The following is a 12,811-nucleotide window of genomic DNA, read 5'->3' as shown; positions in this document are numbered from 1 at the left end:
CGAACTCAGAAATCTGCCTGCCTCTGCCTCCCAAGTGCTGGGATTAAAGGCGTGCGCCACCACTGCCTGGCTTTTTTTCTTTTTCTTTCTTTTTTTTTTCTTTTTCTTTTTTTTTTTTTTTCAATACTATTTTCTACACGGTAAAATGTTGGACATGATAGTGAATGCCTGCATTCCCAGTATTTAGGAGGTTGAGGGAAGAGTTTTGTCCTGGGGTCAGCCTGGGCTTCTCAGCTAGACCCACTGTTTCTCCCACAAATGAATTAGGAAAAGATGAAAAAGATGTATCAGTTTTTCTCCAGGACAGGCAGTGTGGGCCACCCCGTAGAGCACTGGGAAACAAACTCAGGTCCTATGAACAGCAAGTGCTCTTAACTACCAAACCATCTCTCCAGCCCGCTATTTTACAATTTCTTTCTTATTTTGTTGTTTTGAGTCTCACTAGGTAGTCACAGCTGGCATCGGACTTCCCATGATTCCCTGCTTTCCTAGTGGTGGGATTGCTGGCACTTACTACACATTACTATACATTTTAGAATTTTTACCTTTCTCCATGTCATTTGTTTCCTCAGGATTCTGAACTTGGGGAAATGTTTTTCAGAGGCAGGGGCTGTTACTTGAAGATTGACATTCTAATTGAAAAGGCATGTATGTGGATGTGTACCATGCTGATGTAGAGCAGGAGGCTTCAGCACATTGTCATAGATGCTGGAACAGAAAGTAACAAATACTCTGCTTTTTCCGTAGTTATTCTGAGCTGCTTAGTGAAAGAATCTAAGCCTTTGCTTAGGGTGAAATAAAACTGAAATTTAATTGCTTTAGTTTTGAGCTGTTACCTTATATATTTGCCTAGGGTAAGAAGTTATAGCCCTGTCTGGGGTTTCTGAGTCTAAAATAAAGACTCTCTGTATAGTCCTCAATTTGGCTTGAGGATCATGTTCAGCCGGAAAAGAGATCAGCGATGTAATGCTCTGTTCTTGGGTTGTAGTGGGTGATACCAGAACTGGTTGGACACACCATCGTCACTGTGCTGGTGCTGGTCTCCTTGCACTGGTTCATCTTCCTCCTCAACTTACCTGTCGCCACGTGGAATATATACAGGTAAGCATAGTCTGTTTACTGTTTGCTGACAGTAGTTCTTAAAAAACATTAACAGCTGGCCATGATGGTACATGTCTGTGATCCCAGCATTTGGGAGGTTGAGCTAGGAGGAGCAGGAGTTTAAGTCTAGCTTTGGCCATTTAGTGAATTTGAAGTCATCCTAGGCTGCATAAAACTGTAGATAAAAGAAAATAATTAACAGGTTCTCCCCCACGGAAACATCCCAGTGATTAAATAAAGAACAACAAAATACTTTATGAAATCAGAATAAATTATTGTTCACTTTGGTATATTAGGCAGATAGCAGTTTGCATGGCTCAATCTTGTGGTAAAGCACAAAACTCACATGCATAGGAATAATCTAATGTTTAATTGTGAAGCCTAAAGACTTGTAAAATGTTTTCATTGCCCTGAATATCATTTTCTTCTAATAGTCAAAGGCTTGAGACAATAGGGCCTTTATTTGTATCTATAATACTGGAAGTAGACCAAACAAAATTGCATTTTAGTGCCTGCAAAGTAGGTAACTTGTGTTTGGGATTTTTGTTTGTTTGTTTGTTTATTTTGAGGTCTTTGTTTTTGCAGTGAAGATTAACACACAAGTTTTGATTTAAAAAAAATTTTAGGAAGCAGGGAGCTAGATAGATAGTCAGTGGTTAGGAGCATGCACTGCACCTAGCACTCAGAAGCCCAGCATTCTGCATTTCTATACACACACACACACACACACACACACACACACACAGAGAGAGAGAGAGAGAGAGAGAGAGAGAGAGAGAGAGAGAGAGAGAAATAAAAAACTAGATGTTTTGATTTTTTGATTTGTGAAGTGTATTGGTCACTTTTCTCATGGCTGTGACCAGAATGCCTTATAGAAACAGTTTAAAGGAAGGAAGAATTATTTTAGCTTACTATGTCAGAGTTTTCAGTTCACGGTTGCTTAGACCTGAAGCCTTGGCCAGGAGGTGCTTCTTCACTCCGTCTCAGCTGAAAGCAGAGAAAAAGGAGAATAGAAGGGACCAGGGTGAGGCCCAGCCCCGCACAGTCCCCACTGATACACTTCTGTGCAGGGTGAGGCCCAGCCCCGCACAGTCCCCACTGATACACTTCCGTGCAGGCCCCATCTGCGGCCTCACCACTTCCCAATAATCACTTCCTATTATGAGTACACTGAGGAATTAATCCATTTTTTAAAAGATTTATTTATTATATTTATATGAATACATCGTTACTGTCTTCAGACACAGCCGAAGAGGTCATCAGATCCCATTAAAGATGGTTGTGAGCCACCATGTGGTTGCTGGGAATTGAACTCAGGACCTCTGGAAGAGCAGTCGGTGCTCTTAACCACTGAGTCAACTCTCCAGCCCAGAATTAATCCATTTATTGGGTCATAGTTTTCATGATTTAATTGCTTCTGGAAACTTCACAGACACACTCAAAGAGGTGTGCGTTACTAATTTGGCCTTTCTTTATCTTCTATGTTGACAGTCAAGATCCTTAGCTGGGCAGATATGGAGGTGTGGTAGAGAGAACCTTTAATTTCAGCACTCAGAAGGCCTATAAAGACCAAGCTCTGTGTTCAAGAGTAGCCTAATCTACAAATTCGAGGATATCCAGGGCTACACAAAGAACCCTTTCCTTCAAAAAACCAAAATATTATCGTTATCATCGTTACCCCCTGGAAATTTGTTTAGAAACAGACCAGGGAAATCACCCATAGTCAAGCCGTTATATTTTGTTATTTAGTGAAAAATTGTAGAATAATATTTACTTATTTGCGTGTGTGTGCGTGTGCGTGTGTATATATATATATATATATATATATATATATATATATATGCATAAATATGTTGTGTGTGTGTGTGCGCGTCCATGGAAGCCAGAAGAAAGTATTAGGTCCCCTGGAACTGGAGTTATAGATTGTTTTGAGCTGCCATGTGGTATTGGGAACCAAACCTGGGTTTTATGTAAGAACAGGCAATGAGCCAGTGCTCTTAACCACTCAGCCATTTCTCCAGACCTAGAATTATTTTTTATGTTAATAGATTGCATCTCTTTCTTTCTCTCTTAGCTTTTATTTTGTTTATAGTTAGTCCTTTATAAGGGCAAAACCCACTCATTGGCTGATTGTTAAGTATGATGTTATAAAACACTGTTAGAATAAAAATGAGTCATATGTGGTGGCAAGCACGTTTAATCGCAGCACTTGGGGTGCAGAGGCAGTCAGACCTTTGTGAGTTTGAGGCCAGCCTGGTCTACATCAAGAGTTCTAGGACAACTGGAGGGATACAGTGAGACTCCCCCATCTCAAACAAAGCAAAAGATAAAGGGTAAGGAGTGATGGTGGGATGCTCCGTGGTTAGAGGCGTTGGCTGCCAAGCTTGACAGCCTGGCTTTGATCCCTGCACTCCACAGTGGGAGGACAAAACTGATTCCTGCAAGCTGTTCTTTGACTTCATGCTTGCTCCTCTGACTTCCTTAGATTTCTCATGACAGAAGCATGTGTCCTGTCTTCCATCCCCTACTGCCTGAGGCCAGCCTGAGGTACACAACTGAATCATGTCTCAAAAAACAAACCACGGTCTTCCTAGGACTGGTCCTCACCAGACTGTCAGGAACCTATGTTCCCAGGATGAGGCTCAGATTAGGATGTGAGCCTATTGTGAGAGAGCAATAAGGAAGGCCAAAAAGGAAAACAATAAATTAACATTCTACACTGGGTGTATGCTGTGCTATATAGAAAAGAGACTGAGCAGCTTCCCCAGCCGAGGCAGGGACTGATGGCAGGCCATGGAGGAGTGCTGTTTACTGGCTTGCTTTCCCTGAACCACCATCTCATATCAATCATCAGTCGAGACATTGCACAAAGCACCACAGGCTTGCCCACGGGCCAGTCAGGTAAGCTCAGTTCGTAATTGAGGTTCCTTCCAAAATGACTCTATCTTGTATCAATGTACCATCTAGTCTTATGGCAATTTGACACAAGCTAAAGTTATCTAAGAGGATGGAACCTCAGCTGAGAAAATATTTCTATAAGATCAGGCTGTAGACAGGCAAGCCTATAAGGCCATTTTCTTAATTAGGGATTCATGGGGGAGGACCCAGCCTGTTTTAGGTAGGTCCACCCCTGGGCTGGTAGTCCAGGGTTCCATAGGTAAGCAGGCTGAGCAAGCCATGAGGAGCAAGGTTCCTGCCCTGCTTGAGTTCCTTACCTGACTTCCGTTTTTGATGAACTGTGCTGAAATGTACGTTGAATAAACTCTTTCCTACCCAAGCTGCTTTTGGTTATAGTGTTTGATCATAGCAATAGTAATTCTAAGATGATCGTGTTGATGTCAAAACTAGCCAGCACAGCAGATAAGGGATGTTCTTGAATCTCTGACTTCTACCTTCCAAGTCATGAGAAAACAGGACTTAGAAAACCTGCATGTTCACTTTATCTAACGCTGGGGTCAAACCTAGTGCTTTGTACATGCTGGGCAAGCACTTTTCTAGCTGATTTCATCCGCAGCCTGATCTACTTGATCAACATGTACAGATTCTAGAAAGCCAGATGTATAAAATGTAACTTTTATTCTAGTGAACTAATATATCTGAGGGTTACTGCCTCAGTCTGCTAACCTAAGCATAGTTCTGGAAGCTTCTAGCTTCCATATAATCTAATCTAGGTGTAGAATGTTTTCAGCCTCTGAGACTTACTGCTGAATAAGCTCACCCTTTCTAGCTGTTTCTGAACTCTTGCTAGCTGGCTCAACTCTTGTTCTAGCTCAAACTCCTTTCCAAGCTGACTGGTTCAGTCTGACTTCTCTCTTGGCTTCTTCTGAATTGCTCTGCTTGGCCTCAAACTAACTTTAGCAGTCTTTTCTGATCTTCTGGCTCCTTTTCACTCTCTGGCTTGTTCTGTCTTCACCTGTAGCTTGTTCTCTCTCTGCAACCTGTCTCTGTACAACTGTCCCAGTAGAGCTGCCTGTTTCTTTCTCTTTGCACTCCTCTTAAGTAGATCCTTTTTCTTCTCTCTTCTTGGGAGAGTTGGACATATCCTATTCTGTCAAATCTTTTTCTCTGCTTCATCACTTTGTCTGACACTCAATTAAGCATCACTTCCAAACACGGGTGCTTCCTTCTACAAACTAATTTTATCTTTATTGTTTGGGATTAAAGATGTATACTGAGGATGTGTCTGTATTCCAGCAAGAGGGATTAAAGGTGTGTGCTAAGGGCTGAGCCACATCACAACTAGAAACAGGGTTTTCTAGTAGATATACAATCTTGGGATTCCCAGTGTGATCAAATACCCTGCAATAAAGCTGAGTCCATGGTCTTTTTTTTTTTTGACTGGCCACTTAGAATGTCAAGGTTGATGTGCAGCTTATATCATCACGTGATTTCTTTGGAATTAAAGGTGTGCCCACCACACCTGGCTGAGCTCAGGGAAGAACTGTTCCACTGAGTCATATCTGCAGACTACGTTTTATGTTTTTAAGCAGCAAGATAACATAAAGGCTTCTTTTCATAAGTAGTATGTGTTGGATAGAGAAGAACTAGGATATTACAAATTCAGTTCAGAGAATGGAGAAAAGATTATATTGTTGGAACAGGGTTGTATTAGTAGGAATGAGAAAGACAGCTTATAAAGGGTAGTAGAAAGAGCAAATGGCAGGAGATCAGTGGGCTGTGAAAGGTGAGAGAGACAAGAATTGCATAAGAAGAAAGTTTTAAGGATTACCAAGGAACTTAGATAACATGGATGTCTTTTTGAGACTATTTGAGGGTATTATTTGTATATTCAAGTAAAGGCACTTTCTATTCAGGTCCAGATAGGACAGTAGGATTAGGGGACAGTTTAAGACAGAGAGGCTTTTATGTTTCACAGAAATGGCATTGAGAAACTGTGTGTGGCAAGAATGAGGAAATCACAAAGCCTGGCCATGCAAGCGGGAGGAGGTTATTTACGGTACCAGGCTCAAACATGTATAGTACACAGACGGCACAGGCTGGATGTGAAGCCATTGCTGTAACCACTGATTCTCTCACTTTTCTTCTCAATTCATATAAACACATTTCTGAAAGCCAGGTGTGGTTATATATGCCTGGAATCTCAGCACTCAGGAAGCTGGGAAAGGATGGTCCTCAAGTTCAAAGCTAGACTGGACTATATAGTGACTAGAAGCCTCAGCACTCAGGAAGCTGCATAGCTGGATAGCTGGATAGCTGGAAGCTGGATGATCCTCAAGTTCAAAGCTAGACTGGACTATATAGTGACTAGAAGCCTGTTTAAGCCACAAAGTGGGACCATGTCTCAAAGACGGGGCTAACAGAAATGGGTCAGTAGGCAAAGTGCAAGTGGGGTTCGGATCCTAGCACCCACATGAATGCCAGATGGTCCTGTGGGCCTGGGCCTTCTATAATCTCTCTGTTGGAGGCAGGTTATCCCTGGAGTGAGCTGGCTCTCTCAGCTAGCTAAATTAGGGAGCTCTTGGTTTGAAGATCCATCTTATGTGTATAAGATGAAGAGCAATTGAAGAACACACTCCTTTGCCCTCCACATGCACACACACACATAAGCATGCATGCATACATGTCTACCACACACAGAAACACACAAAAAGATCCTTAGAAGTTTCTGAGAACTTATTTTTTTTTTCGAGACAGGGTTTTTCTGTATAGCCCTGGCTGTCCTGGAACTCACTCTGTAGACCAAGCTGGCCTCGAACTCAGAAATCCGCCTGCCTCTGCCTCCCAAGTGCTGGGATTAAAGGCGTGTGCCACCACTGCCCAGCTTCTGAGAACTTATAACATTAATTTGTTTTTGGAATCTCCTTTAACTTGTATCTAATGAGAATGAGCTAAAGAGAGACAGATGTGTTAAAGGTTCTCAGTATTTATTAGGTATTACTACTATGTTTGTTTCAGTGGGAAGAAAATTAAATGAAAAGTCAGCAGCAGCTTCCGAAGGAAAACCAGATGGTACACTTCAATTGAACCGATCCACTTTTCTTAATCTGAGGCTGCAGTACCTGGGTCACTACTATTTTGAAACTGTTTTTCATTATTCATGCTGAGATTTGATTTCCTTTTATGTGTGTGTCCTTTGTCAGGTTCATTATGGTACCAAGTGGTAACATGGGAGTATTTGATCCAACAGAAATACACAACCGGGGACAGTTAAAGTCACACATGAAAGAAGCCATGATCAAGCTTGGCTTCTACCTGCTCTGTTTCTTCATGTATCTCTACAGGTAGGTTTAGAATAGGCTTCAGCATACTGAATGCCACACCTGCTTTTGGTTTATTGGAACACTTTCAGGAGTTATGTGAGTTTATTGTAGCTGTGTACATTTTTTTTATGTTATTTAATTAGTAAAATAAGTTAGTTGCTATGTAACCTATAGTAGAGTTTTCTCTACCACCTATTTCTTAGCTGCTGAAGTGACTAATATGCTTAAAACTGCCATTGCTGTTCTTTACTCTTAGAATCTAGTTGAGAGGTTTCACTGAGCCAGAAGGAAAAATATATACATGCATGCATATGTATGTAGACAGACAGACAGACATATTGGATGCCCTAGAACTTGAGTTACAGTTAGGAGCTGCCGTATACGTGCTGGAAACTGAAACTAGGTCCTCTGCAAAAGAGAGAAGTGCTCTTAAGCACGGAGCTGTGTTTCCACCCCAAGATACTGGTTTTTAAAAATTTATTTTAGCCAGGCATAGTGGTGTCCATCTTTAATCTCAGCATTTGAGAGGCTGAGGCAGGAGAATCACAAATTTGGTGCCATCCAGGACTACTTAGTAAGTTCCATGGTTCCCAAGGTACAGCAAGATCTTATCACAAAAATGAGAAAACAAAGAGAGAGAGGGAATTGCACTTTAGGGACAGGGCTAGGGTGTGGTCCTGACAGCTGTTTGGTCTAGGCTGCTGTACCCTTTGTAGGGTGTACCCTCGCCTTTTCTATCCTTCCTTTTCCTTTGTTAGCTTGTTTTTGGCTCCGTCTTTGTTACCTTAACCCCTGAATGTCGTCCATAGCTGAGATGACTGGATGGATGCTCTGGTTAAGAAATGACGTTATTGCCAGCTCATCAGCAGGAACTCTTGCTCTGCTTACACCTGCCACAGTGCCTTTCAGGCAGCAGGCACTCAGGGGGGTCCTTAAATGGAAGTAAAGTTTTGGGGAGATGCTCCCATGTTTAGAGAATGGTTTCTACTACCTGCCTTGAGATTTGAGATGCACTTCCTAGCGTCTCTGTACCTCGGGTTTTCATCTGAACATAGGCTCTTCCTAAAACTTACCTCATGGGATTGCAGCATGAACCAAGTGCTGTGAAGTGCTTAAGTTTATCATCTATAGTAAACTCAAAATTTACAAAATATTAGCGACGCCTTTAACCTGTGCTGTACACTGAATATGTTTAATGTGCTTGACGATTTATTCTACTGGTAAATAAGTAACACTGAGGCTTTGTCTGTGCACTGTAATAATTTTCATCTGTAATAATAATGTAGTCAGGGTTGCTCTTGATCTAATGATCAAGAGTAAGGTTGATCCCTGCACACCAGAGGAAAGGATTACGTTTCTCTGTTTTGTTTGTTTACTTTCATTGTTTTTCAAGACAGGGTTTCTGTGTATAGTCCTGGCTATCCTGGAACCCACTCTCAGGCTGGCCTCGAACTCACAGGGATCTTCCTGCCTCTGCCTCCCAGGTGCCACCATGCCCAACTATATCTCATTTTTTAAAAATTACTTATTTTTATTTTTTATGTGCATTTGTGTTTTGCCTGTGTGTGTGTTTGTGTGTGTGTATGTATGTATGTATGCAAGGGTATTGAAGAGCCTGGAACTGGAGTTATAGACAGTTGTGCACAACCATGTGGGTACTGGGAATTGAACCTGAGTCCTCTGAGAGAGCATCAGAAGGTCTTAACCACTGAGCCATCTCTCTAGACTCTTTATTTTATTTATTTTATTATTTATTTATTTATTTATTTATTTATTTATTTATTTTGGTTTTTTGAGACAGGATTTCTCTGTATAGCCCTGGCTGTCCTGGAACTCACTCTGTAGACCAGGCTGGCCTCGAACTCAGAAATCCACCTCCCTCTGCCTCCCAAGTGCTGGGATTAAAGGTGTGCGCCACCACCGCCCGGCCGCTTCAGTTCTTTCTACCAAGCTTTCTGGCTTTTCTCATAGCCCACTGCCCCACAAATGGCCTTAAACTCAAAGAGATCTACAAGCCTCTGTCTCCTGAGTGCTGAGATAAAGGGTGTGTGTCTGGCCATATTTTATTTTTAAAGAATTTGTTTTTATTTATGTATGTGTGTGTTTGTGTATGTATGTGTGTGTGTGTGTGTGTATGTGTGTATGTGTATGTGTGTTCATGCATATGGATATGTACATATGAGTGCAGGTGCCCTTGGAGACCAGAGGCGTTGAATCCCCTGGAGTTACAAGTAGCTTTTGTGAGCTACCTGACATGGTCCTCTGGAAGAGCAGTAAGTGCTCTTAACTGCTGAGCCATCTCTCCATCCCCTATTTGTTTTTTAATGATAGCACCAAATTGATATTAGATTTTACTCTGCCCTCTCACCCCCATCTGTTTATTGTTTTAGTGAAAATGTTAGAGGCTTTCATCTGAGCACTCTTCCTATATTAGGTATTAGGTGATGCAGTGAGTGTTTCTTGATGAGCCTGGGTGTACAGGTCTGAATGTATTGGATTCAGGGGAGCCCTAAGGAAACATGAGTAATCCCAGTTTCTTTTTTCCACAGTATGATTCTGGCTTTGATAAATGACTGAAGCTGCAGAAGCCAGGCTGAAGCCAACCTACACTACACACTGCACAACTGAGGAGCCAGAGACTACTAAAACCACTCGTAGAACCGTGACCAGAGCAGTATATATTTTGGTCTTTGAACAAAAAACCTATTTTTGCTGTATTTTTACCACATAAAGTATTTAAAAAAAAAAAAAGAGTTTTTGTAGATTTCTGATTTCTCAACCCCAACACATGAAGGTATTTTGTCTCCTCTTTGGCTGTTTGGTAGAAGTAGGAATGTGTGCCAGCTTTGCATCCCAAAGAGAGAAAGGATACACCCAAAAGAGCCCTTAATACAGTGGTTCTCAACCTATGGGTTACCACCCCTTTAGGGGTCAAATAACTCTTTCACAGGGGTTGCCTAAAACCATTGAAAACACAGATATTTACATTATGATTCATAACAGTAGCAAAATTACAGTTATGAAGTAGCAACAAAGATGGTTTGTAGTTGGGGGGTTACAACATGAGGATCTGTATTAAAGGGTCTTAGCATTAGGAAAGTTGAGAACTGTGGCCTCAGTAGAGCGAGACTGTCTGAAAGCTAGAACAGAAAGCAGCACAGCCAGTCTGCACAAATGAAGAAAGTCATGTGAATGTGGCTTAAGGATTTGGGAGGCTTTTCAGCTAAATCTTTCAATAGAAAATGACATTTTAAGATATATGTATTTCAGTATTCGAAACCTTACGAGCCATGTACCCAAGTACAGTGTAATTCTTGCTTACAGAAAGGAAAAATACATCTTAAAATCAAGACTTTATTAAGAGCTTTCATTTTAAAGCTTGTACCTCCATAATCTTGCCCACCTCCCTCTGATCAGCTCAGCTCTTGCCAGACCTTATTTTACATTGTAACTGTTCCATTTGTATTTGATTTCTTTAATAATATAGTTTAATGGATTTGGAGAAGTGACTTGCTAGAAGTCACTCAGAACCAGGAAACCAATCAGTCATTGTTAAAAAACAAAACAAGAGCAGTCTGTGAGTGCTCACTTGGTGCAGAATTCACTGCACCTCCTTCTCTTCTGCACTGACCACTGTGTGGACTGGGAGCCCAGCGCAAGCCATTGCATGCACGTGGCAGGACCTAGCTACTCTGGAAGCTCCTGCTCTGGGTGAGAGCGAGCAGTTAACCTGGTCTGTGCTTATCATATCTTGCAGGGAGTGAATCTGGCAGTCCAGCCTTTTTCTTAGTTGCACTTTAACGTTGGTATCATAAGCACTGACAGGTAAGGAAACATCACTGTGCACTGCGGCATAGTGAACTTTTGTGGCAAAACAAAGTGTGTGGATCCCCGGAGATTAAATGTTTAAATGTAGCATGAATTACTGAGTGAGGAGCTGGTAGACGTAAGAGCCAGGGCTCTGGATTCCCTGTTAGAAAGGGAGCTATGCTCTGACCGCACAGGAGAAAAAGGCTGGGACGGCATGCAGAGGAAACCTGGTTCGCTGGGCCTCTGTGAAAGCAGGAAATCCTCCCTGTAATCATATTGTGCTTCTGTCTAGAAAGGGGCTAAGCAGCCACGACATGGGAGTTACTTTATATCCTTCCTCACACCTTTCCCTCGGGGCACCCTCTGCTAACAGCTCCCCCTACCTTCTGGTGCCCTCAGTGTTAGTCAAAGTTTTCAAACAGAACTCCTGGGGCTTCATAGGATGGAGAGACATAGTGGAGGACTTTTGTCTAAAATGTTTGAGCTTAAACTGAAAGCCACGTAGCCGAGCACTTTTGGGCTGTCGGTTGTCAGGCATAAGCTGGTGGGAGGAGTGAATGAGAAAGCTACCTTGTATAGAAAGACCAAACTTAACTCTGAAACACTAGTTGTGAGTGGACACCCTTTATCCCTCATTGCTCATGTGTATCAAAGCCAGGAAAGGGAGGAGTCATTTTTCTGGGTGTTTTGGAGGGAGGAGGATGCTTTTATAAACGCTGAAAAAGAGGATGTGAGCAATGCCCCTAAGCGGCTGTGGCGCTGCCGCCTGTGGTGCAGCTGTACAGTGATCAGAGTTGCAGAGCGGCTTCAAGATCATCTGTTCCAGCCTTGTCATCTCAAAGATAAGAGAGCAGAGGCCTAGGGGTTGTCAGAGGTTGACCATCAGGAGCTCAGCTCAGTGTCCGCTTACACCCTCTCCTTCCCTGGCCTCTGTAAAGCTCTAACGTTGAGGGCCTGGCCAGTGCATCCTGCCGCGGAGGGCAGCCACGCAGTGTCATATTCCCCCTTCCCAGACTTTTAACTACAGCAGATGCTGTGTGTCTAGAGCTGAGGACGTGACGTGCAAGACGCAGCCCCACTCGTCATCTAGCGGCCCCTTTTCACGCCTGCTGCCCAAGAAGACAATGGAGCAAGAGCCAGCAGCTTCCTTCTGACCTGCTCTGACTTTAAACCTCTGTACTGTTTCCTGTGGGAAGTACTCATCACTTTCCATGTGGCATCTCTTGTATGCAAACTAGATTGTGCGCTCCTAGAGGGCAGCGTCCACTCTGATCATGTTTGTGTTGTCTTCCTTTCCCTCCTGGCGCCTAATACAGTGCCTTGCACACAGACACAATAAAAGGCTGTTGAATAACAGGTTAATCTGATTGCTCTATCGCTTGAGTCTGACTTATGTCCTTTAGTTCAGAGAAGCAGTTATAGAATAACATAATCAAAGCCCACCACTCTATTTCTTTGTCTTCAAGGTAGCTAACTTTAGGAGCACTGTTTTTTCTAAAATGGTTTGTTTTTATTTTATTGTATTGGTGTTTTGGCTGCGTGTAAGTCTGTGTGATGGTGTCAGACCCATGCAACTGGAGTTACAGACCTTTGTAAGCTCACAATAGGTGCTGAGAATTGAACCTACGTTCTTTGGAAGAACAGTTGGTGCTCTTAACCATTCACCAGCCCAATAGCAC

General features: G+C 42.5%; 1 protein-coding gene across 1 annotated transcript in view; it reads left to right on the top strand.

Moving 5' to 3' along the window:
- Nucleotides 1-12,488, top strand: part of Cnih4 (cornichon family AMPA receptor auxiliary protein 4) — a 16,389-nt gene extending 3,901 nt beyond the window's left edge. Inside the window, exons 3-5 of the mRNA XM_028789317.1 lie at nt 989-1,101; nt 7,203-7,343; nt 9,872-12,488. Coding sequence (XP_028645150.1) covers nt 989-1,101; nt 7,203-7,343; nt 9,872-9,899 — 282 coding nt within the window. The 3' untranslated portion in view covers nt 9,900-12,488. The remainder of the gene's footprint in view (nt 1-988; nt 1,102-7,202; nt 7,344-9,871) is intronic.
- Nucleotides 12,489-12,811: the final 323 nt, after the last annotated feature.

This window comes from Grammomys surdaster, unplaced genomic scaffold, assembly GCF_004785775.1.
Source record: "Grammomys surdaster isolate TR1022 unplaced genomic scaffold, NIH_TR_1.0 125808, whole genome shotgun sequence".
Lineage (NCBI taxonomy): Eukaryota > Metazoa > Chordata > Mammalia > Rodentia > Muridae > Grammomys > Grammomys surdaster.
This window is presented reverse-complemented; position numbering and strand designations above follow the sequence as displayed.